General features: G+C 39.0%; 1 protein-coding gene across 1 annotated transcript in view; it reads left to right on the top strand.

Annotated features, from left to right (window-relative positions):
• Positions 1-26,602, top strand: part of BARD1 (BRCA1 associated RING domain 1) — an 81,236-nt gene that overhangs the window by 41,700 nt on the left and 12,934 nt on the right. Inside the window, exon 7 of the mRNA XM_029932927.1 lies at positions 20,280-20,388. Within this exon, the coding sequence (XP_029788787.1) occupies positions 20,280-20,388 (109 nt within the window). The remainder of the gene's footprint in view (positions 1-20,279; positions 20,389-26,602) is intronic.

The raw sequence follows: 26,602 nt of genomic DNA on the forward strand, positions 1-26,602 counted from the left end.
TCTATCGCATGTGATGAGATAGTTGGGGCGAGCTCAAGAGATATATATTTTTATGTATTTTTATTTCTGGGTTTTGTGTGTGTGCTCTTGCGCATGCGGACACACGTTACATATATGTACATGTGGACCCAACAGATATGACCCTCCTTTGGGTAGAGGCAGCCATTTGATAAAGCAAATGGTTACTTGGGTCAGGTGAAACTGAATAGTGTCCATCCGTGAGTTCTTAAATCAGCCATGACTACTTTAATGAATGGAGCACTGGTCGGGGCGTTAGGGAATTCAGCTTTTATTTGTGACTCCATTATTGACTTTATAGCCTCAGGCAGGTTAATTTCTGTGCCTTGGTGTCCTCACCTATAAAACATGGGTGATGCCTGCTGCTTTTCTATTTCTTCAGAGCATAGTGAGGATTAATGAGCCAAAACACAGGGCCTGTCTTGTGGTTTGTACACCATGATTCTTCACTACACTGTGAAGCTTATTAATATACAAGGTGTGGGCATGAGACAGTGAGCTGAGTCTGCCTTCACAGGTACCTCTCAGATAAATATGTTGTTTTTAAATAGGCTTACCGAGTGAAGTGGCAGATTTAGGTGTATCTGTAGCCCAGACCATTCAGTAGATCTTTCTGTATTGATGGAAATGCTCTCTCTCTGTGCTGAGCACCAGGAGCCACTAGCCATCTGCTGCAGTTGAAGACTTGAAATGTGGCTGTTGCTACAGAGCTAAATTTGTAAATGTATTTTATTTCAATTAAATAGCCACATGTGCCAAGTGGCCACTGAATTGGACAGCTGTTGATACAGTTAGGATAGTGGGGAAAGAGGATTTATTTGGTGAAAGGTTGGTAATAACATTGGGTAGAGGATAGTTAGGCAACTATGGAGCGAGTGCAGCGGTAGATTGAACCTAGAGGATGAGTGTGATAGCTGTTTCTAAATAATGTTACTCCTTCTGTTCCAGACTGATGGCCCTCAGACTCAAGTGTTTGCTGTGTTTTTCGCTTTCTGTTTTATTTCATCGTAGTGGTTGTTCACCTAATTGGCTTCACCTGTTTCCTAACTGGTCGTCTTCTTTTCAGATGACTTTCCTTTTGTTCACTCCTCATTACTGCAGCCCAAGAACTTAAAAAAAAAACCCCACAAGTCTGGTCAAATCACTTATTTGCTTAAAACCCTTCATTGGCACCTCTTAATGTTTTTAAAAACTTCAAGACATGGTTCAGGAGGCCCTGGATGGTGTGGCACCACGTAACCTCTCCAGCCTTATCTTGTCCCCTTTCTCTTCAGTGTTTTTAATGCCAGGCTTTCTAGCTTTCTAACTCATGCCTGCTCTCCTGGGCCTGCTAACTTGCCAAACGTAGTCTGTACCCACGTTCATTTGTGGTAGAAATTAGTATTTGAATGCATGAAAAGATGGTATATTTTTTCCTCTCTTTTGAAAAAGAATCCTATGAAATGACAATAGGGATTGCTTCCCTCTGCTCCCAAATTCACCGTAAGTCTAAAATCAAGTTTCCATAAGCTGCACCTTTGCTAGGGTGGTAGAACTGGTTTCCTGGTAGATGTTAGACTAAATGATATGTGTTGCCTGGGCAGAATTCTTAGACTCTTGTCCACTGGGCATCTATAATCCATACTATGCTACCTTTTGTGGGTTCATGGCTTTCTATAGTCTTCACATTTTTAAGATCTGTTTTTCCTTCTGCCAGTGTTCTATTTATTGTCTTTTTGAATTAAGTACTGACAAATGACAATAGATGAAATTCATTCCTTGACTTCCTCCATTTAAGAGGAGCATGGAGGCAGGGCATGGGCACTGTATGGGTTTCTTTCTAGTTTTTATTTTTTAGTTTTTTGTCTGAAGATCTTTTTTGGTAAGATGGCTCCTTAATGCCTCCTTATAAGCCATTAATATCTCAGACTCTGGAATCTGAGTTGGCAAGCATAGTACTTTTTGTTATGCAGAGAAGGACAGATACCATGTTTTCACTCATAAGTGGAACAGGAGAAACTTAACAGAGGACCATGGAGGAGGGGAAGGGGAAAAAATAACTGGGGAGAGGGAGGCAAACCATGAGACTCTTGAATACTGAGAACAAACTGAGGGCTGGTGGGGGAGAGGGAGAGGGGTGATGGGCATGGAGGAGGGCACTTGTTGGGATGGGCACTGGGTGTTAGATGGAAACCAAATTGACAGTAAACTATAAAAGAAAAAATGTAATCATTAAAAAAAATAAAGATTCCTCAAATAGAATGAAAAAAATTCAGTTAACCTACTGTGCAGTATTGGTTTCAGGAGTAGAATTTGGTGATTCATCACTCACAAGCATATTGCTTTTACTTTCTCTGCTTATTATATCTTTTACTCTTTTTTTTTCCTGAAGACTAGTCGAGACACAATTACTTTAGTTTCCCGTGTACAACATACAGTTTGCGTATTATACGGCGCTCATCACAATTGTCGCTGCCCTCTGGTCACCATATGGCGCTGCTGCAGCACCACCGACTGCGTTCCTGTGCTGTGCCTTGTGTGCGTGGGGCTTACTCGTCCCGCACCCGGCAGCCTCTGTGTCTCACTCTCCAGCCGTCAGTTTGTTTATATCTCTCTTACCCAGAATGGAACTCAATAACCAGGACTAGACTCTGTCTGTCCCTGGAAGAAGGAAGAAGGGTTGGACCTGGAAAGGGCAAAAGCTGTTGTTTTGTCCTTCCCTTTTTGTGGCTTAGTACATTGATCGGATTGCAGCTGGGTAGGGTCTTTCTGCTTAGTCTGTGTTTTTAAATGGCAGTCTTCATTCCCTCAAGGTTCAAGTAGTCTTTTTTACGGAGATGCCTTCATTTCCTGGGTCTCCAGTGACATCTCTTAGGTTTTCTCAGTCTCTTGCCCTGCTGCTTTACTTCCTCACCCCCCAGTTGTTTATCTGCTCCTTCAGTTCTAGTGGAGTGAACTGATCACAGAGCCATGTGACACGTCTTCATGGGCCAGTGCACAAGATGGCGTGAAAATCTAGAGTAGGGACTGTAAGTGAGACTAGAGGAAGTCATGAAAGGCTTTCTAGGGGAAGGAGCACTTCTACTGGATTTTGAAGACTAGGGGCAAGAGATGGTGAGTGGTAAGGGATACTATGGCCAAGACAGCTTGGGAGCTTTGGTTAGTAATGTTAAGACTGGTATGGAAGGGACGATGACCAGAGAGGCTGGAGAAGGTGGCCGAGGCAGAGAGGGGCATAGTGCGCCAAAAGGTGCAGATTTAACGTTGGAAAGTTCCTCCTGCACGTGGACCAGACCTCAGTGAAGAGATGTGTCCAGTAACCTGGGGAGTAGTAATAGTGAGCAGTGTTGGGGCTGGAGCGGGGAGGGAGGGAATTCACTCTTCATCAGCTTCTTACTTCTAGTGAAGTCTGAGACACCTCGTTAAGAAGTATCTTATGAGGGTTGTGATTGAAATTGGGAAAGTGTGGATTATAGTGGACTTAATAAATTTGATTTTTCACTCAAACGTAGTATGTTTTTCCATTTATTTAAACCTTCTTTTACACAGCTTTGTAAAGTTTTTCATCTGTTGTATGTATCTGCACTTGTATGTGCACTTAACTATTTATTGAGATTTTTCTAGGCATTTGATTCTTTTGTTGCTCTGGTTACTGGGTGTTCTGTTAAAAAATAAAACTTGTCATTCCTGATATATAGGAAAGCTGTTGATTTTAGTACATTTCTCTTACATCTAGCCAACACCTAATTCTAAGGATCTGATTATTATTTATCAATTTTAACTTATTACATTTGCCAAAGTTTCTAGACCAATATTACAAAATGATGGTGATAGTTGATATACTTGTTTTATTCTCATTTTTCAAAAATATTGAGTGTAGGTTTACATTCAGTATTGAAATCAATATTAAAAATAAAGATCTAATTATTTTACTATTTTTTAAGAAGACTATCGCTTATTAAATGATTTTTAGCTTCTACTGAGGTGATCTTAGACCATTTGCTTATTGGTGTCATTAATACATTTTAAAATACTTTTTTAAAGTTTCATTTTATTTTGAGAGAGAGAGAGAGGAGGAGAGAGAGTGCCCGTGTGAGTGGGGGAGGAGCAGAGAGAGAGAAAGGACAGAGAATCCCCAGCAGGCTCCTCCTTGTCAATGCAGAGCCTGATGCGGGGCTCAAAGTCAGAAACTGTGAGATGGAGACCTGAGCTGAAGTCAGATGCTTAACCTACTGATCCACCCAGGTGCTCTGACATTTTAATATATTAAACCATGTTTTATTTCTGATAAACTTAATTTAATATACTGTGCTATTCTTTAAATAAAATTTTACATCAGTTTGCTAGGTATTTAGTACTTTTGCATTTACAGTTATAAGTTGAAATGATTTGTGTTTTTACCTTTCATTTTTTTGCCCTCAGATTTTTATATTAAAATTATATTCATAGCTTTTTAAAAATTTGTTTAAAAATTCTTAGTTCAGCATGGTTAACATAGTGTTATTGATATCAGGTGTACAATGTAATGATTCAGCAATTACATACATTACTCCGTGCTCATCAAGGTAAGTGTACTCTTAATCATTTTCCCCTATTTCACCCGTCTTCCCACCTCCCCTCGGTAACCATCTGTTCTCTCTAGTGGAGAGTCAGTTTTTTGGTTTCTGTCTCTTTCCCTGTTGTTTTTTCCTTTGTTCATTTGATTTGTTTCTTAAATTTTATATATGAGTGAAATCATATGGTATTTATCTTTCTTTGGCTTATTTCTTGTAGCATTTTATAGTCTAGATCCATGCATGTTGTTGCAAATGGCAAGATTTTATTCTTTTTATGGCTGAATAATACTCCACTGTGTTTGTTGGTGTGTGTGTGTAATGTGTTACATACAACACACACACATACATACTATATGTGTATATATATATACACATAAAATACATCTTCTTCATTCATCAAATGAGGGACACTTGGACTGCTTCCATAGTTTTGCTATTATAAATAATTCTTCAGTAAACATAGGGTTGTATGTATCCCTTCAAATTGGTGTTTTCGTATTCTTTATGCAGTTACTGGATCAGAGACTAATTCTATTTTTAATTAAAAAATTTTTTTTAACGTTTTTGTTTTTGAGAGACAGACAGACACTAAGCATGAACGGGTGAGGGGCAGAGAGCTAGGGAGACACAGAATCTGAAGCAGGCTCCAGGCTCTGAGCTGTCAACACAGAGCCCAACATGGGGCTTGAACTCCTGGATTGTGAGATCATGACCTGAGCCAAAGTCAGATGCTTAACTGACTGAGCCTCTATTTTTAATTTTTTTGAGGAGCCTCCTTACTGTTTTCCACAGTGTCTGTACCAGTTTGCATTTTTACCTCTTCCCAAAAGGAAGAGGATTCATTTTTCTCCACATCCTCCTCAACATTTGTGTGGCTTGTGTTACTGATTTTAGCCATTCTGACAGGTGTGATAGCTCATTGTGATTTTGATTTGCATTTCCCTGATGATTAGTGATGTTGAACGTTTTCCATATGTATGTTTGCCATCTGGATCATCTTCTTTGCAGAAATGTCTTTTCATGTCTTATCCCCATTTTTAATTGGATTATTTGTGGATTTTATTGTTTAGTTGTATAAGCTCTTTATATATTTTGGATACTAACCCTTCATTGGTATGTCATTTGCAAATATCTTTTCTCGTTCTCTAGGTTGTCTTTTAGTTTTGTTGGTTGTTTCCCTCACTTTGCAGAAGCTTTTTATTTTGGTATAGTCACAATAGTTTATTTTTGCTTTTGTTTCCCTTGCTTCAGGAGATACATCTAGAAAGATGTTGCTACAGCTGGTGTTTAACACAGTATTGCCAGTGTTCTCTTAGAGGATTCTTAAGGTTTCAAGTCTCATATTTAGTTCTTTTATCCATTTTGAGATTTTTTGTCTATGATTTAAGAAAGTGGTCCTGTTTCATTCTTTTGCACATTGCTTCCCAACACCATTTGTTGAGCAGACTGTCTTTTTCCCATTGGATATTCTTTCCTACTTTGTCAGAGATTAATTGATATATAATTGTGGGTTTATTTCTGAGGTTTATATTCTCTTCTGTTGATCTATGGGGCTGGTTTTGTGCCAGTACCATACTGTATTGATCACTACACCTTTGTAATATCATTTGATGTCCGAAATTGTGATGCCTCCAACTTTGTTTTCCTTTTCAAGGTTGCTTCAGCTATTTGAGTCTTTTATGGTTTCATACAGATTTTAGGGTTGTTTATTCTAGTTTTGTGAAAAATGCTGTTGCATATTGGATAGGGATTGCAGTAAATCTGTAGATTGCTGGGGCTCCTGGGTGGCTCAGTCAGTTGAGTGTCCAGTTTCGGCTCAGGTCATCATCTCAGTGCTCATAGTTTCAAACCCATGTCAGGCTTTGTTCTGACAGCTCAGAGCCTAGAGCCGGGAGCTTGCTTTGAGTTTTGTGTCTTCCTCTCTTTCTGTCCCTCCCCTATTCACACTTTGTCTTTTTCTCTCTCAAAAGCAAATACATTTTTAAAAAAATTTCAGGAGTGCCTGGGTGGCTCAGTCAGTTAAGAGTCCAACTTTGGCTCAGGTCATGATCTCACAGTTTGCGAGTTCGAGCCCCGTGTTGGGCTCTGGACTGACAGCTTGGAGCCTGCTTCAGATTCTGTGTTTCTTTCTCTCTGTCCCTTCCCTGCTCATGTTCTGTCTCTCTCTCTCTCTCTCTCTCTCTCTCTCTCTCTCTCTTTCTCTCTCTCCCTCTCTCTCTCAAAAATAAAATAAAAAGTAAACATTAAAAAATTTTTTTCGGAAAATATCTGTTGATTGCTTTGGGTAGCTAGTACAGACATTTTAACAGTATTTGTTCTTCCAGTCAAAGAGCATGGAATGTTTTTCCATTGGTATTGTCTTCAATTTCTTTCATCAGTATTTTATACTTTTCAGAGTACATGTCTTACCTCTTTGGTTAGGTTTATTCCTAGGCATCTTATTATTTTTGGTGCAATTGTAAATGGGATTGTTTTCTTAATTTCTCTTTATGCTGTTTCATTATTAGTGTTATAGACATGCAGTAAATTTGTGCATACTAAGTTTGTATCCTATGACTTCACTGAATTTATCAGTTCTAGTAATTTTTTGGTGGAGTCTTTTGGGTTTTCTTTATATAGTATCATATTATCTGCAGATAGTGAAGGTTACCAATTTGCATGCCTTTTATTTTTCTTGTCTGATTGCTGTGGCAAGGGCTTCTAGCACTAGGTCGAATAAATGTGAGAGTGGACATCCTTGACTTGTTCCTGACTTTAGAGGGAAAGCTCTGTTTTTCCCCATTGAGTATAATGTTAGCTATGTTTTTCATGTAAGGCTTTTATCATGTTGAGGTATGTTTCCTCTGAACCTGCTTTGTTCAAGGCTTTTATCATGAATGGACATTTTACGTTTTCTTGTGCTTTTTCTGCATCTGTTGAAATGATCATATGTTTTTCATCCTTTTTGTTTTGATATGATGTATCAAATTATTTGTGAATATTGAACCACGCTTGCATCCCAGGAATAAATCCTACTTGATTGTGGGAAATGATTTTTTTTTAATGTATTGTTGGATTCAGTTTGTTGATACTTTGTCTTTCTGTGTCCTTGAGGGATACTGGCCTGTATTTCTCTTGGTGTCTTTATCTGTTTTTGGTATCTTGGTAATGCTGGCCTCATAGAATGAAAATGGAAGCTTTTTTTTTTTTTCTCCTCTATTTTTTGGGAAAAGTTTGAAAAGAATAGGTATTAACTCTTCTTTAAATATTTGGTAGAGTCTATCTGTGAATCTGTCTGGCCCTATCTTTTGTTTGGTGGTAGTTTTTTAATTACTGATTCAGCCTCATTGTTGGTAATTGGTCTATTCCGATTGGTCTGTGCATGTCTTCCAGGTTGTCTGGTTTGTTTCATAATATTCTCTTATAATCCTTTGTATTTCTCTGGTGTTGATTGCTGCTTCTCTTCCAGTTGTAATTTTTTTCTTTTTCTTTTTTTTTTTTTTTGAGTACTGTCTTGTTTTTTTGATGAGTCTGGCTAAAGGCTTATCAACTTTGTTGATATTATCCAAGAACATCTTTTGGTTTCATTGATTTGCTTGTTCATTTATTTATTTATTTTTAGTTTCATTCTCATTTCTTTCTGCTCTAGTCTTTATGATTTCTGGTTTGGAGTTTTATTTGTTTTTCTTTGTCTAGCTCCTTTAGGTTTAAGATTAACTTGTTTATTTGAAATTTTTCTTTTTTCTTGAGGTAGGCATTTATTGCTATAATCTTCCCTCTTAGAACCCCTTTTGCTGCATTCCAAAGATTTTGGACCTTTGTGTGTGTGTGTGTTTTAATGTTTACTTATTTCTGAAATAGCACAAGTGGGAGAGGGATGGGGGGATGGGGTGGACGAAGGGGGGGCGTCTGAGCATCTGAAAAGGGGGCTTGTGCTGACATCTGTGAGCCCAGTATGGGGCCCAGACTCAAGAACCATGAGATTATGACCTGAACTGAAGTCAGATGCTCAACCGACTGAGCCACCCAAGCGCCTGAGACCAATGCGTTTTCATTGTCATTTGTCTCTCTGCACCTTTTGATTTCTTCTTTGATTTCTTAGTTGATCCAGTCATTGTTCAGTAACGTGTTATTTGTATATTGTGCTCTTTCCAGATTTTTTTCTGGTGGCTGATTTCTAATTTTATTATGTTACTGTCTGAAAAGATGTGTGGTATGACTTTGATCTTTCTTCATTTGTTGAGGCTTGTTTTGTGACCTATGTGATCTATTCTGGAGAATGTTCCGTGTGCACTTGAAAGAAATGTGTATTCTGCTGTTTTAGGATGAATGTTCTGAATATATATGTTAAATCCATCTGATCCAGTGTGTCATTCATGGCCACCGTTCCCTTATTGATTTTCTCTTTCCATATGGGTCAATATATGTGAGTGGGGTGTTAAAGTCCCCTACTATTGTATCACTATCGATTGTTTCCTTTATGTTTGTTATTAACTGTTTTATGCACGTCCATGTTGCATGTGTGAGTATTTACAATTGTTCGACCTTGTTGGATTGTCCCCTCACTAATTATACAGTGTTCTTTGTCTCATAATTACAGTCTTGTTGTAAAGTCTGTTTTGTCTGATGTAAGTATTGCTGCCTCGGCTTTCTGTTGACATCATTTGCATGACAACTGTTTCTCCATTCTTTCACTTTGAATCTGCAAGTGTCTTTAGGTTTGAAATGAATCTCTCTTACAGTCAGCAAATAGATGGCTCTTGTTTCTGTAGCCTTGCCATCACTTTGTCTTTTGATTTGAAAGTTTAGTCCATTTGCTTTCAAATAATTATTGCTAGGTATGTATTATTGCCATTTTGTTACTTATTTTGCTGTTTTTGTAATTTTCTGATCCTTTCTTTTCTTGCTCTTTTCTTGCTCTTTTCTTGCTGGCTTTCTTTAGTGATTCACTTGGACACCTTTCTTTTTATTTTTTGCACATCACCAGTTTCTGATTTTTGGTTACCATTAGGTCTGTATATAATGTCTTCTGTATGTAGCAGTCTTTATTAAAGTTGATGATCATTTAAGTTTGTTTGAATCCATTCTTATCTCTCCACATGTTTTAGGTCTATGGTGTCATACTTTCCATCCTTTTATTTTGTGAATCCCTTGACTCATCCCTTGCATATTTTTACTGCTTTTGTGTTTTCTACTTTTCTTACCCTTACTTATGATTTCTTCTCGCTTAGAGAGTTCCATTTAATGTTTCTTGCAGTTCTGGCTTAATGGTTTTGTATTCCTTTAGCTTTTATTTGTCTAGGAAACAACCCCCGCCCCTTCTATTCTGAATAACAGCCTGGCTGTATAGAATATTCTTGGCTGCAGAGTTTTTCCTTTCAGCACGTTGCATTTATCATGTCATTCCCTTTTGGCCTGTAAAGTTTCTGCTGAAAAATCCGCTGATGGCTGTATGGGGTTTCTTAGATGTAACTATCTTCTTTTCTCTTGCTGCTTTTCAAATTCTGTCTTTATCATTGCTGTTTACCTTTTTAATTACAATGTTCCTTGGTGTGGGCCTCATTGGCCTGATTTTATTATAGGAATCTCTGTGCCTCCTGGATCGTGATATCTGTTTCCTTCTCCAGATTAGGAAAGTTTTCAGCAGTTATTTCTTCAAATAAATTTTCTGCCTTCTTTTTTCTCTTTTCTTCTGGGGTCTCTTAATGCAAGTATTATTTCACTTGATGGAGTCACTGAGTTCTTTTAGTCTGTTTTCAGTTTGTGTAATTTTTTTCTCTCTCACCTGTTCAGCTTGATTACTTTCCATTACTCTATATTTGGTCACTAACTCAGTTTTCTGCTTCTTCTAGCTTGCTATTTATTTTGTGTAGTTTATTTTTAATTTCATTTATTGTTTTCTTCAGCTCTGACTCTTTGTAAGGGTCTCCTCACTGATGTCCTCGGCCTTTTTCTCAAGTCCAATGAGTGTCTTTATTATCATTACTTTAAATTCTCTATTATGCATATTTTTTATCTCCATTTCATTGAGCTCTTTTGCTGTGATTTTGTCATGTTCTTTCATCTGAGACATATTCCTCTGTTTCATCATTTTGTCTAATTCTCTGTGTTTGTTTCTTTCTTATATTTTTTAATGTTTATTTATTTTTGAGAGAGACAGAGACAGAGTGCAAGTGGGGAAGGAGAGAGAGACACAGAATCCGAAGCAGGCTCCAGGCTCTGAGCTGTAAGCACAGAGCTCAGTGAGGGTCTTGAACCCATGATCCATGATATCATGACCTGAGTTGAAGTTGGACACCTAATCAACTGAGCCCCCCAGGCGCCTCTCTTTGTGTCTGTTTCCATGTGTTAGGGAAGTGGGCCAAGTCTCCTGCTTTTGAAAGTGATGGCATTATGAAGACGAGGTACTGTAGTGGCCTGTAGTGTAGTGGTCCCTGTTCTCCAGAACGTGGTACTCCATGGCTGTCTCCTGTGTGTGTTGTGTGAGTCTTGCTTTTGTGTCCTGGCCTCTTTTTCCTTCATTCTAGTCATCTGCAGGGGCTCTCTTTGCCAGTCGTCAGCAAGTTCAGTTCCTGACAGGGGTGGGGTGCAGTTTTAAAAGGATGCGTGATGTTCCATGAGGGCTCTCCACCACCACAGCCAAGGTCCTGTGAAGTATACAGGTAGGGAGATGTGGTGTTGGCAAGGCCTGCATGGGTCGTCTTGGGGAGGTGACCCACAGTGCTGGGACTGAGACAGGCTGGACTGGAGGGAGCGGGGCTTGCTATAGACAAGTTAGTAAATGTTGCTGCTGCACTGCTGCCCACAGGTGGCTCTGTGTTCACGCCTGGCACCAGGGGAGGGAAATGTTCTTGGTGGAGTCTCTCTGTGACACCTACCCCTTGCTCTGAGACGAGTAAGTAATGCTCCCGGATCCCCCAGGGATTTTTTACCTGCAGCTGCTAGATGCTGCTGCATCTCCCAGAGCTGTTTGTTGAACGTGCTCTCAAGGTGGGAATTCTACTTCCTAATGCCCTCTGGACTCTCGCAGAGGGAGATTACTCAAGTTTCAGGCTTTAAGTCCTGCAGGTTGTAAGAACTCATGAAGCTTCTCTCACTTTCAGAGACAAATGTTATGGGGATATGTCTTACCTGTGTGGGTTCTTATGAGAGTCTGTGTCTCTCCCTTCTCTATGCCTGTGGCTCCCTCCTTCCCTCCCTTCCAGGATAGGTGCTTTCTACCACTTCTCTGCCCTTCCTGCCTTCTTTAGTGCAACGTCTTCTCTTCTCTTTCATTGTGGGGTTTCTTCTGCCTGTCTTTGGGTTTTCTCGGTTATTTACACTGATATAAGTGTTACCTAGTTGTATATCCATGGGACGAGGTGATCTTAGGGTCCTCTTACTCCTCCATTTTACCTCTTCTTTTCAACTTCCTAAAGATAATCAAGGATGCTTTCTACCTTTTCTGGTCTCTGGAACATGCATGGAGTATCTTACAGAAACTCCCTCCATTCACAACATCATTATCTGTTCTGATAATTTGAGCAGTATATAATATTTGAAAATTTCTTCAGTTTTGTTATTAGTAGTTATCACTCTGAAATAGTAATGTATTAATAGTAGAATACAAGAACTAAAGTGAAGATGGACTTTTTGTTATTTCATTAAGTTTATCTTTACATGTTTTTTGTATTTTATTTTCTTAATGTTTATTTTGAGAAAGAGAATGCCAGCAGGGGAGGGGCAGAGAGAGAGAGAGAGAGAGAGAGAGAGAGAATATTCCAAGCAGGCTCTGAACTGTAAGCGAGGGGCCTGATGTGTGGCTTAAACCCATAAACGGTGAGATCATGCCCTGAGCCAAAATCAAGAGTCGGATGCTTAACCAACTGAGCCACCCAGGCGCTCTTTAGATTTCTCCTTAAGTATTCCCTGCATACCGTATAAACAAAGTTTATGCAGTTTTATCTGAGGCTGAGTTTTAGGAGGATGTCCATGAAGATCATCGTACTGAGGCTTCACATAGGGCATTCCAGTGAGCTGGGCTGCGAGGACATGCTGTCGTCATTGCATTTCTCACATGGGTAGCAGAATATCTCAAACCCATGAAGTTTGGATCTTATATGTTTTAGTCAAGTGCTGTGATTGTTCTTGAGTACTGAATGCTGAAAACCACGGTCTTTATTTCCACATACTTCAGGGCCCTGTCAGCTAAGGAGGCATGAGAGCCAGCCTTGGGTTCATTGATTTTCATTATAGTGCAGACACAAGGAAGTGGCGATTAGTGTAGTTCCTGTTGAAAGCATGTTTGATGGGAGACTTATGTCCTTGACACCAAACGTAGATTCTTCCTACTTGACATTTAATATATTTTGATTGACTCTATACCTTTTCTGCTACTGTAGAAATTTAACTTGAATTATTCCAGTTAGGTGTAAAATAAACTTGTAGAGAGGAGTAAAAGTTTTTGTCATTTAGTCTTGGGAGGGAGAAGGAAACCTGAGACAAAATCCAGCCTTAGAGGTATTTCTGGATGTCTTCAGAATGTAGCAAAGCTTATATATGAGGGCTGAGGGGTCCATGTTAGAAAGTTCTGTCTTCGGATATATTCTGTTATTAAGTTGGGATAAATGGTGCTAAGACCATGTGACTTGGGGTGCCCAGATGGCTCAGTCAGTCAAGCGTCTGACTTTGGCTCAGGTCATGATCTAGTGGTTTGTGAGTTTGAGTCACATGTCAGGGTCTGTGCTGACAGCTCAGAGCCTGGAACCTGCTTCAGATTTTGTGTCTCCCTCTCTCTCTGCCTTTCCCCTACTTGCACTGTCTCTCTCTCTCTCTCTCAAAAATAAACAAACATTAAGAAAAATTAACAAAAAAGACCATGTGACTTAAAATTTTGGAGAGAAGACTCAAGATCATTTTTTTTCTTTTAGTACTACCTATAACATGTGAAAATAACAGTCTTTTTTATAGCCCAGGAGGTGGAAAGAGTCAACAATTCAAATACAATTCAGAATTGAATGTTTATAGAAGACCAGGTATAAGAAAAGAAAGAATGGAGTATGGTTTATCATAAAGCTAAATGAATTTAAAAAGCACCTTATTGAATACTGGTAGAGAAAATCTTGAAACCTTATAAGGCAAGACATGATAACTAGGAATTAACTACCTACAGGATTATCATTGATACTCTTTACCTACCATCTTCATTGTTTAAAAAATCCAGGGACTTTTATAAGTTCACAAGTCTTCTAGTCTTATATTTTCTCATGGAAGCTATGATCCTCAGCTGCGAATTTCCTACTGTAAGGTTTTGGGGCCCTAAGTGGAATGGTATATAGTAGAAGAAGGTCATATATATCTATTTTAAACTTTATCTTTTGCTTAGACTTAATGTTAATCTAATACCTTACTGTTTTTTAAATTACATTTTACTTAGAATACTTTCTTACTGCTTTGGGCCTTTGCTGTGTGAACTTTGCCACTTTTAAAAATACATTTTAGGGGCACCTGGGTGGCTTAGTCGGTTGAGCGTCTGACTTCGGCTCAGGTCATGATCTCGAGGTTTGAGCCTTGTATTGGGCTCTGTGCTGACAGCTCAGAGCCTGGAGCCGCCTTCAGATTCTGTGTCTCCTTCTTTCTCTGCCCTTCCTCCAATCATGTTCTGTTTCTTTCTGTCTCAATAATAAATAAACTTAAAAAAACATATTACATTTAAATATAATATTAATTCATTTAACTCTGATTTTACTTATGTTTTGCATGAGAAATTACCTCTTACACACTAAAATAAGAGTCCATTTTTTTTCCCAGTATTTTCTCAAGAGGGAAAATTACTTCTCTTTTAACCTCAGATAAAAAGATTTATATTTTCTTGCTTCTTTGTTGCCTGAGAATATTTATATTGATGACTGGTCAAAACCTCAATGGCTGTCTTTCTTCCCCACTGCCTTCAGTGCATCCAATGTGAACCTAAAATGCAAGCTTCCCATTTCATCAGAACTATTTTGAGTGTATGGAGAAAAGCATATGTTTTTTTTTTTGAGAGATATATAAAGCTTAGGATTTGGTACATGGTCTGCTATTAACATAGTTTTCCTTGCAAGGGTGTAGAATTCGTTATTAGAAAATATTATATGGACCATTGGACCTATTAATTGTCCCACTGCCCTAGTTAATTTTTTAAAAAATTAATCTCCTATACCAGATAATTTATGTTTTACGGCTTAAAAAAATAAATGTTGCTCATTTGAATTTCTGTGCTGTTTCCTGCTTCAAAGCAAGCCAAGTGACTTGAAAAATTAAAATCTACGTGTTTGCAGTTTTATAGGATTCATAAAGGATTTCATTCATGGACTGTTTTGGTAGCCTGTCATGTGTGATATGGTTCAGTATTAGTAAAAATGCCTTTTTGCGTGAGTATCTGGGACTGAATGATCTGGGTGTGCAAATGCAAGTCTAAATTTGCCCATCTCTCCTTTTCCCCTTTTGTGAGTGGTAAGACTCCTCTTGGGAATAGTCCTGGGCAGGTTCCACCATGTTCTTGAGCAGAAAGGACATGAAAGGGTTCTACTGTGTCCTGAACTGTTCTTTGGGGTGAAGCTGAAATGTTAAACACAACAGTTCAACTCTTTAATAGGCACTTATTTCTCATCAGTCTTAGTGATCAAAAAGAGTCCTAGTGAGGAGAGTTATTCTCACTGTCTTCAATTAATAATCCATCACATTCATAGTCTCCTCTACATGTGACTTTTCTTCAAGTATTACCTTTTTTAAAAATTATATTAATTGTATTTTATTTTCTTTAATTTATTATTATTATTATTGTTATTATTATTATTATTATTGAGATAGAGAGTGTGAGTGGAGTAGGGGCAGAGAGAAACAAGGAGAGAGAGAGAGAGACAGAATCCCAAGCAGCTCCGTGCTGTCAGCACAGAGTCTGACTTAGGACTTGGTCTCCCAAACCATGAGATAATGGCCTGAACCAAAACTAAGAATTAGATGGATGCTTAATCGACTGAGCCACCTAGGTGCCCCACAATTATGTACATTTTATACTGATTTTTTTACACTAAGTCTGTAAAGAAAATGTTAGTCCATTCAAATATATCATTATGGACAAAAATGTATGACTTTCTTGTACCCATGTGGTAAAGGAGAAATCTTACTTATGCCCTGTCTCCTCTTGCTCTGGGTTTTTGAAGGTGCTGTATAAAAACGTGTCTCTAATTTCAGATTTCAGTAGCCCATGACAAAGGAGAAACATGACAGGATTTAATAGGCTCTGTCTCCTGTGATGCAGGACTGGGGCTTAACTGATTATCTTTCAAACTGTAGCATTTGTATGTGCCGTTCTTCAGTTCATTAGCAATACAGGAGGGCTCAGGGTTTAGTGAAATGTGCATAAGCAGAAGCTGTCCATAATCCACGCACATGTTTAAAGATCATATGAGATAGTAAGCTTTAGTAAGGACTCTAAATGTAAATTAGAATCTTGCCAGTCATTTTGTGGAGGAAAACCTTAATACAAACATCTTACTTGTTCAGACAGTTGTTTTACTTGTTACTTTTTGTTTGAAGTCCACAAGCTGATGGTGGTGCTTTGAGATGTACTTTCGTTAATGTTGTTTATGTTGTTGTAATGGACTTTTATTCATACCTGTGTAAAACAACTATGCTCTAGTTACTGCTTATTAAAGTATACTTGATTGGGCTCCTAACCTTTTATTTCTATGAAGTGTGAAATTTACAGTTTTCTTTTTAAAGAAGTCTTTTTGTGTACAGTGATTTTTGTTTTTGATGGCCTGTAGTGTGACATGGTTTTTTGTCGTTTATTCATTTGTGCAGCTGGTGGTTTAAGACCTAGAATATGGATTCATTTCTCAGATTTCTGTCTTTTGATTGTCATACTTACAGAGTGTATCTGTGAGGAGATTGTTTATTTGGTATGTGAGCACAGTAATTTAATAAGAGAATGAAATTGAGAAGTATCAAGCAGAGTGGATGAAATTAGCTGCCTTTTGAAATAAACTGAAATTATTTGTTCTGAATGTATGGGAATTTGGAAAGACCCCAAATCTAGCACAGTGACTTGTCACTTTGTTGTAAATCATAGAGCTGAATCACAATACAATTCTTGGCTAGATAACGACCAGTGCCAGAGGAAGGGTACAAGTTATTGAACCTAGGCCTGAAGGGAAATCTGAGAGTACAAATTTATCGATGTTTACCAGTACTAGTCCAAGAAGAAAGAGTGACCGAACCTGAAGGTGATAAATAACAGTCATTAGAGAAATGTTTGCTGTGGTTGATTTCTTAATCCACTATCTTTCTGTTTTTGCTATGCCATCAAAACAGCTTTCCCCACTGTCATTAGTGACCTTGTCTCCAAATTGGTGCTTCTGTCCCTTATTTACGTGCCCTTCATGCAGCATCTGACTTGACACTTTCCTCTTCCCTCTTCCTTCCACCATGTTTCCTTCCAGATCTTTTTCTACATTCAGTGCACTTTGAAAAGCAGGTATTGTACCGTGTTTCATTTTATGTCTAGTTGAACACATTGGATTTTCCCGCACACTTTAATGGCCATTACATGGACATACCATAATCTTAAAACCATAAAACCTCATAAAAGAAGTTCTCATTTTAGAAAATTCAGCTCAGTTGGTTGAGTGTCCAACTTGAGTTCAGGTCATGATCTCACAGTTTGTGGGTACTAGCCCTGCATCTGACTCTGTGCTGACAGCTCAGAGCCTGCTTCAGATTCTGCATGTGTCTCTCTCTCTGCCCTTCCCCACTCATGCTCTGTCTGTTTCTCAAAAGTAAATAAATGTTAAAAATTTAAAAGTAAAACTTCTTATGTTGGCATATTATTTTTATTTTATTTTTAATTTATTTAAGTTCAAGTTAGTTAACATGCAGTGTTTATGGATTTTGGGAATAGAACCCAGTGATTCATCACTTCCATATACCACTCAATGCTCATCCCAACAAGTGCCCTCCTTAATGCCCATCACCATTTAGCCCATTTCCCCATCCACCTCCCCTCTAGCAACCCTCAGTTTTCTGTATTTAAGAGTCTCTTATGAATCTTTGTTTTTATCTTGTTTTTCCTTCCCCTGTGTTCATCTGTTATCTTTCTTCAATTCCATATATGAATGAAATCATATGATATTTATCTTTCTCTGACTGACTTATTTTGCTCAGCATAATACACTCTAATTCCATCCATGTTATTGCACACGGCAAGATTTCATTCTTTTTTTAATGTTTTTTTTTTAATTTATTTTTGAGAGAGGCAGAGTGTTAGCGGGGGAGAGCAGAGAGAGAGGGAGATATAGAATCTGAAGCAGGCTCCAGGCTCTGAGCCATCAGCACAGAGCCTGACGTGGGGCTTGAACTCATGAATTGTGAGATCATGACCTGAACCGAAGTCGGACACTTAACCAAGTGAGCCATGCAGACACCCCAAGACTTCATTCTTTTTGATCACCAAGTGGTATACCATTGTATATATATTCCACATCTTTATCCGTTTATCAATCAATGAACATTTGGGCTCTTTCCATAATTTGGCTATTATTGATAGCATTGCTGTAAGCATTGGGGTGCACGTGCTCTTTCAAATCAGCATTTGTGTATCCTTTGGATCCTACTAGTGCAAGGCTAGGCTGTAGGATAGTTCTATTTTTAACTTTTTGAGGAACCCCCATACAATTTTCTAGGGTGGCTGCACCACTTTGTTTTCCTACCAGCAATGTAAGAGGGTTCCCCTTTCTCCACACCCTTGCTAACATCTGTTTCCTGAGTTATTTCAGCCATTCTGATAGGTGTGAGGTGGTATCTCATTGTGGCCTTAATTTGTGTATCTCTGATGATGAGTGATGTTGAGCATGTTTTCATGTGTTTGTTAGTCATCCACATGTCTTCTTTGGAAAAATGTCCATTTGTATCATCTGCCCATTACCTCACTGGATTATTTGTTTTTTGGGGGGTTGAAATTAATAAATTCTTTATGGATTTTGGATACTAGCCCTTTTTATGATATGTCATTAGCAAATGTCTTCTCCCATTCCGTTGGTTGCCTTTTAGTTTTGTTCATTGTTTCCTCCCAGAATAGGGAGGGCAGTCAAATTGCCCTGCGTCACAGCTCTCCTGTGTTATTTATTTATTTTTTTTGGCGCACAGCTGGGATTTAAAACCGAAAGTTTTAAAGGGCCTGGCATCACGCACACCCACTCCCTTCCTCCTCCAGAGTAGAGCCTCTCCACTCTGCTGATGAAAGGCCTTTGGCTGACACTTGCAAGGTCTTTTGTCCTTGGGGGGGGTCAATAAACCCCCTTCCCAAAGTTCTTCGGTAAGGAGACTGTCCTCTCCCAGTGTATCCCAAAGATTGCTACACCACACTATGCCCTCCGGGACCTCGTACCTTCTCCCCAGGAGCACGCTCCACATCTCTGCTCCAAAGAAAGCTGTGCACTTCCACAGCCTCAGAGTTTGAGCTCTGTAAGCTGTTTGCATAAAAGAACCGAGACACTCAGTACTTCTCGTTCCCCAGTCCAGGGTCCAGAGGAGTTTTCCTCTTATGCTGTCTCAACACTGCGCTATCCCAACATCTCTCGTGCTCTGTTCTGTCTCTCCATGGGATCCATGGGAAGGGTGCCCTTTCCTCTGCAGCTGAGCTGTTTTTCTCTCTCCTGTTTCACACCCATGCACCTTGCACTTGCCAAGCTGTCTCCCTCCAACTGTGGAGAGCCTTCTGCCACTCTGCAGATCGATTTCCTGGGTGTTCCAAGCAACCTGACTTCAATGCAGCTACGCTTGAGGGACAGGGAAATCTCAGGGCTCCCCTTCGCCGCTGTCTTAACTCTCATTTTAGAAAACCTTTTACTGTAATACAGTATATTAAAATTATTTTGAAACAATGTGGAAGGAAGTAGAATAGTAGACAAGAGCATACTTTTACCATTTTACTTATAATTAAAAAACTTATGATGGGCAGTATTGAATATTATTGGAGTAAACAAAGAAAAACACAACCTTAGTTAAGTCATTGGAACCTTTTTGTTTTCTTTTCTATGAAATAACAGTTTTCTACAGGTCTCTGAATTCCCTTCCAGTGTAATATTCAGTGACTTGTGAATTAGCACATGCTGAGAAGTCTGCGTCAACTTGTTCCCTGAACCGCCAGTTGGTTCTCTTGATGGCTGTGATTACTGTATAATGTACATACATATGAGAAGTAATTTTAAAAGTGCCCTGTCCACTGCTTTATTCATTTGTTTGTCATGTGGCATGGTTTTCTTTCTAGTAGATCTGAATGCTTAACCTTTGTATCTATCTAATTTCGGTATTTGTTGACATAGAATACAGAGCCTATAATAGCTATGGTAAGTTATTTTTATTTGCATTTGAGAGCATCCTACCCTTGGGGATTATTGATTATAAAGCTATATTAAAAAGGTAAATATGAATACAGAAGAACACAGAGTTGTGAAAAAATTCATATGTAAATAACAGTATATCCAATTAAAAATACTCCCTAGAATGGTCTGATGTCAAATTGAAATTTCACATGTTTTTTTCCATTGAATCAGCAGCTTGTGATACTTGATCCTTATGCTTTGTGTGAATTCTGAGTCATTTATTTTAGTAAAAGTTGTGCATTATTAAGGAAGTTGAAAAAATTCATCCCCTTGTGCATCCATTTAGTTAAAAATCAAGTCACACATTCTATTTACTTAAACTTATCTGCACTTATTTTACCAGTAACATATTTGGTTTGCGGCCTGTGGATTATGCAGACGGTGAAAATATGAAGTCACTTTTGCTGCTACCAGAGGAGAATGAATCATCATCAACTCGCCATTGCTCAGTAGTAAGTATGGATTAGGCTTTGGAAAATTTAGGTCTTTTATTGAAATTGATTATGAAAAGAACATAACAAAATTTCCCAGTTAGCAAATTGCTTTCAACCACCAAAAAATTATTGAACACTTTCTTTGTATTAGCTATTGTGTGTTCAAAGAATATTATAATCAGAATAAATCTTATCAACAAATATTTATTGACTCCCCCATATATTTTAGGGAACATTCATACTGGTATGTGTGACAGAACTCTTATTCTCAAGGAACTCACATTCTAAGAGAGATAGGAAAGAGACAATCTGCAAATATGTAAACTAATATAAATGAAATAATTTCAGGAACTTAAAATGTGTGGTTTGAATATTCTCTATAGTATAATTGAGTGGAAGTTGCTCCAGAAAAGGTACTGTATTAGCTGGAGTTATTGGAGGGCCTCTGGAGAACTGGTGTTTGATTAGAAACCTGGATGAGGAGGAGGAGGCATCCAGGTGAACATCTGGAGGAAGGTGTTCCAAGCAGAGTGAGTAGCAAGCGAATAGGGTCCCTCAAGTGGCGTGTTCGAAGGTTAGAGAGAAGGTCCTACTTGATGGCGTCGAGTCAGTGTCTAAGAGTAATGGAAACCACTGAAAGGATTTTAAGCAAGGGAATGACACGATTTGATATACGTTTAGGAAGTTCACTCTGGATACTTGGTAATGAAGAGACTGGGGTGGGGCAAGAGTGGAGGCAGGGAGATCACTGAGGACGGTTTCCCTGTGACAGGATGAGCTATCGTGATCACGGGGTTAAGGTAACAGTGGAAAGGATGAGAAGTAGAAGCTCAGTGTCTATTTTTGAGTTAATGGTACCGTACTTTCTGATGGATTGTATATGAAGGGTGGATGAAGCGTAGAATTAGTATGACTAGCTAAGGGGTAGTAGATGTTGGTGCCCTTTCCTGCTATGGGGGAAGGAAACCAATAAATGTCTTGACCAATTTTATGTCTCTAAGGCAACAAATGAAGATGTTGAACAGGTAGACGAGTCTGTAGCTCAGGAAAGAGCTACAAGCTAGAGAAAGTGAAAAGAATGCTTATTCCTTAGGAACTTACAGTTTAATGGTGAATATAGATATAAAAAAGTTCATTACATACTGCAATAAATTTATAATAGAAGCCATAAAAATGTACAGGAGATTCACAGAGAAGGAAGAAGCGAACGTCAGGATGGATCAGAAGAGTTTCACAGGGAAGGTGACAAAGCGTGTAAACTTTTAAATGTAAAAGTTTTAGCAAGGATCTAATAGAATGCAGTTCACTGCAGATAACAAAACATTTACTGGAATGCCTAAAGGCAGTATATTCTTTTATATAAAGGTAATCCCAATATAGAAGAGCTTTCTTTGGTAAGTTCAGCAATTAAATGGTTGCCCTAGAGACCCAAAGTCTTTCTGTGTTTCTGCTTTGCCATACTCAGCTCGGCAGCTCTGTCCTCACTAATGTCCCCTCCGGTGGTTATAGGTTGATAGCCACAATGGCAGATGTGACTGTGTGCACCGTTAAAAGAAGGACTAAAACCTTTCCCAGAAGCCTTCCAGTGGACTTCCTCTTACACCCAACTAGTCAGAACTGGTCACACAGTTGGTGTTGACATACCTCATAGTTGAAGGCAGGGAAGGTTCTTGAAGAGTAGGTATCTGGAACAATTGATATTCGGTTAGTGTGCCTCACTGCGATCAGGTATACCAAGTGGGAATGGCAGTCTAAATCTAAGGAACAAGAGCTCATAGACAAGGAGGTATAAAGAACCTTCAAAATCTGAGAAACTCATTAATGTGAGAGGACCACAAGATATATTATCAGAGAGGAACTAGAAGTCAAGACAGAAGTTGGGATCAGAATACAAAAGGCTTTGGGTCCCCCCCCCCCCAGGAGGAGTTTAGACATTACTGCCCTACTCACTGGGGTGCCCTCGTGCGTTTTCAGTGTGTTGGGACCACAGAGGACAGCTGAGAGTGGGCCAAGACCAAAGCCTGGTTAGGAGGCTGTGTGGTAAACAGAACTCTGATGGCAAATGGCAGTGTGACGTGGGCAGGGAGAGAAGAAGGGGTTTCAGGAGAGGGGTGTGGTGGGCTGAGTTGAGGTCTAGGACCGGAGGTTCTGCCCTTCCTATCTGGTGAGGGTAGTGGCATAGTGACTGATGCGGTTGTTGATGTGGTCACCTGTTTATCTCCTGCCTTCTCCTGGACTTCAGCCCTACAAGTGGGCACCAAGTTTTGGTTTTGATAATGAACAGCAGGAGAAAGTAGAAATCAGCAGCTTAAATTTACTAGTTTAAAAGAAGAAAGCTGAAACCTAGTATGGTTTGCTCATGGTTAATGAGCCATTAAAAAAAAAGGGAAGAAAGAAGGTAGGGGTTTTTTTTGAATGATTTGGTCTTACATCTTGGGTCAGTTGTCATTCAGTTCCACCATACTTACTAACTGTAAATTGGCATTTATTTTATTCATTTGGACTTGAACTCTCCTGGCAGAACATAGCATAGCTAAGTTGTCATTTGCCAATGTTCCTTTTATGAAAAGCTGAAGAATTACTTCAAATGTGTCAAAAATAAAGATACCTTTATGGTGTTTTTGGAGTGTGAAAATGGCAATGTCCTTCAGAGCCGAGGAAAGTGTTTTTACCCTCCTCTCAATTCTATTCAGTGACTGTTGTGTTTTTATAAAATGTAAGAAACCTGTACTTTCTTCATGTCACACAAACATGGCCTGACAGTATCATTATTTACTATCTTCGTGGTGTTTTTTTGGTGAAGGAAAAGATACTGGATATACGGTAAGTCCTAAGGTGAAGGGTTGTGTCTTTCTGGAATCGCTCTTCCCTCGGCTGCTGCCAGACCCCCTTTCACTCATCATTTTTCAGCCACGTTGGACTGCCTCACTGTTCCTCGAATCCACCAACGCGCTCCCATTTCAGGTCCTCAGCACCAGTTGTTTTCTCTGCCAGGAACAATTGTAGGGAGCTGGACATACGTGTGGCACGTGGTGTCACTCCCTTGAAATCCCACTCTGGAACGGTCTCCTGTCAGAGAGGGTTCTGTACTACTGTTTCTCAAATAGCAACCTCCCAAACCTGCTTATTTCCCCATACTACTAATGACAAAATATATTTTTTATCTTACTGGGTTTTCCCACCCTTCCTACTAGACTATAACCTATGTGAGGTCAAGGACTGGTAGCCCCGGTATTGAGAATAGTGTCTGGCAAATAGCAGGTACTCAGTAAGTGTCTGTTAAATGCATGAGAGAGTACCAGAGGGCCCTCCCTGATACGTGCTTGAAACCAGGACAAGTGCTTAGTAGCTGAGGCTGAATTCCTTCAAGTCCTGGGAGCTGCTTCAGGAGGAGCATCATGTGGAAGGAAAGGAATGATAAGTGTGTGGGGTTTGAGTGGCTTTCCTTCCCATCTAGAATTTTTGTTTCATGGTTGTTGGCAAGCATTGTTTTAAATGTGAGAATCTATCTCTAGTGACTTGAAAAGCTGCTTGTCATGTTTGTTCTGTCACTTCTCTGCCCAGGACCCCTGTGAGGAGCATTTTTATCCTTTTTCTTCTTTTCATATTTTTTAAACCTTGTTTTTTATAAACTCATTGAGAATTTATCTAAGAAAAATTTTCATGTCCGATTATTCTTTATGCTGTGTACACAGCAACTAAGATCTATAAAATCAGGGCATTGAACCCTTGGCTGTGTTCTGAACATCTTTTGAACCCCATGGTGGTAAGACCTCTGCTTATTCAAACCATGTGCCTCCCCACCCACAGCTCCTGTCCCCAGTCAGCTGTGTGGCTTTGGTGGCTGTTTGCTTTATGTTGTTGTTTTTAATAGTTTTCCTTAACCCTGAGAAATTAGTGCCAGTTTCTGTTTTTTATTCAGACTTAAAAACTATGATAGGAAAATGCTTGACCCGCTTTGGTGCTCTTCTTGGGCTGATAGAGACAGTATCATATGCTATAGATAGAATTGATATCTTTTCATTCTTGTATTTTGTGCAGAGAACTCATTTAGCTGAAGTGGAGTTATATAAATTGGAAAGTGATGTGTTCCATTTAGAGCTATTTTTATGGCACTTATTTGTATAACTGACAATTATTGAATTACTCGTTTTTACTATTATTTAGTAATTGAATGATCCATCAAGTGCACTGCACTTTTTTCATCTTAGGGAATGTTTACAGTGTTTAGGTTAGCACATTGTTATAGCACATTATCACTTAGGGAATAGGAAAGATACATACACAGAAATGTGATGTCAATATCTGTGTGATGTGTGTAGCATGTCCAGCCAAACCTTTACAACTTGAACCTCAGATGAATAAGTAATTCAGGAAACTAAACATCTTTTTTTTGAGAAAGAGAGAGAGGGAGAGAGAGAGCTCGAGAGCATGTGTAAGGGAGTCGAGGAGAAGCAGAGGAAGAGGGAGGGACTCTTAAGCAGCCTCCATGCTCAGCACAGAGCCCAGCATGACCTGAGCGGAAATCAAGCTTAACCAACTGAGCCATCTAGGTGCACTTAGGAAACTGAACTTTTTTTTCTTTAATTTTTGTAAATGTTTATTTGTTTTGAGAGAGAGAGAGAATGAGACAGAGAGAGAGTGTGAGTGGGGGAGGTGCAGAGAAAGAGGGAGACACAGGATCTGAAGGTTAGCACAGAGCTGACATTGAGCTCAAACCCATGAACCGTGAGATCATGACCTGAGCTGAAGTTGGGCACCCAATAGACTGAGCCACTCAGGTGCCCCAGGAAACTGAACATCAAGTGTCAGTTTTCAGTTTTCCAGTTTTGATATTCAAGTGCTGAATATCACCATTAGAAAAAACCTTTTATAGAATTTTTTTAAATGTTGTATACATACTTAATACATAGTAGAATCTCATTCAATATATTTTGAGTGAATGGATGATTAGGATCAATATGTAGCTAACAACTTAGATTATATGGTAGGGCGTCAGACTGAATTATCACTACTCTGATAATGTAAATGTTTAAACACCAACTTTCTGTAATCTAGTTGTTGAGCTCTACTGGTAATCATACCTTACTGTTCCACTTTGTTCTTCAGAGCTTTTGAGAACCTAAAAATTCTGCATACAAAGTCATGCACATCAGAGGTCCCTGTGTCTGGTATTTGAAAATTACGTACTGTATTTGGCTTTTTATCCTTTAATACAATAGTGCTGTTTTACTTTCTCTTTTCTTCTTTGCTGGGTCATTGCTTGTCTTTTATTGAGTAGCTTTTGGGTGACTCTTATTCCAATTCTATTTGTTAAAATCTACTGGCTACTGTTGAAGGCATTAGCTCATTGTTTCTTTGAATCTTTCACTTTTAATTTCTAATGCTGTCCTTTGGTGTTTTCTCTTTATATTTGTTGTTTTTATCTCCCATAATTTCTGTCTTTCTGTTCAAGTGAAAATATTGGTCTTTGTTAGAGCGATTCTTTCTTTTTCATGAGCTGTATTGAGTTATTACTGTTGGTCGATCTAGTGTATCTTTTGTATTCTCTTGTCTGTTTTAATTGTCTTGGTTTTAATAGGTACCTGTTTGATGTTAAGAATTTCTTTTCTCTTTTTGAGCTCAATGCTGTTAGAAGCTTTAGTGTTCTTTGATTTCTTACATAATCTCAGTTTAAAATAAAAAGACCAGGGCAACTTGGGTGATTTAGTCGGTTAAGGCCCCTGACTCTTGCTTTCATCTCAGGCCATGATCTCACAGTTCGGGAGCTTGTGCCTGGCATCAGGCTCCATGTTGGCAGTGCAGAGCTTGCTTTGGAATGTCCCTCTCTCTCGGCCCCTCCCTTGCTTGCATGCACTCTCTCTCTCAAAATTAAAAGAAAAAAGAAAAAGACCAAACCAAGCTTAACTTTAGTAGAATAAGTTAGTGGAGGTGAGATAGGGAATTAATAATTTTAAGTGAGTGTTTTGGGTTTACTTTAAAAAAAAAGTGGGGCTCCTGGCTGGCTCAATTAGTAGAACATGTGACTCTTGATCTCAGGGTCATGAGTTTGAGCCCCATGTTGGGTGCAGAGATTAATGAATACATTTTGTTTTTTAAAGGCTTACAGGTGGGGTGCCTGGATGGCTCAGTAAGTTAGGTGACTGGCTTTGGCTCAGGTCATGATCTCAAGGTTGGTGGGTTTGAGCCCCATGTTAGGCTCTGTGCTGACAGCTTGGAGCCTGGACCCTGC

Source organism: Suricata suricatta, chromosome 3 (assembly GCF_006229205.1).
Source record: "Suricata suricatta isolate VVHF042 chromosome 3, meerkat_22Aug2017_6uvM2_HiC, whole genome shotgun sequence".
NCBI classification, from domain to species: domain Eukaryota; kingdom Metazoa; phylum Chordata; class Mammalia; order Carnivora; family Herpestidae; genus Suricata; species Suricata suricatta.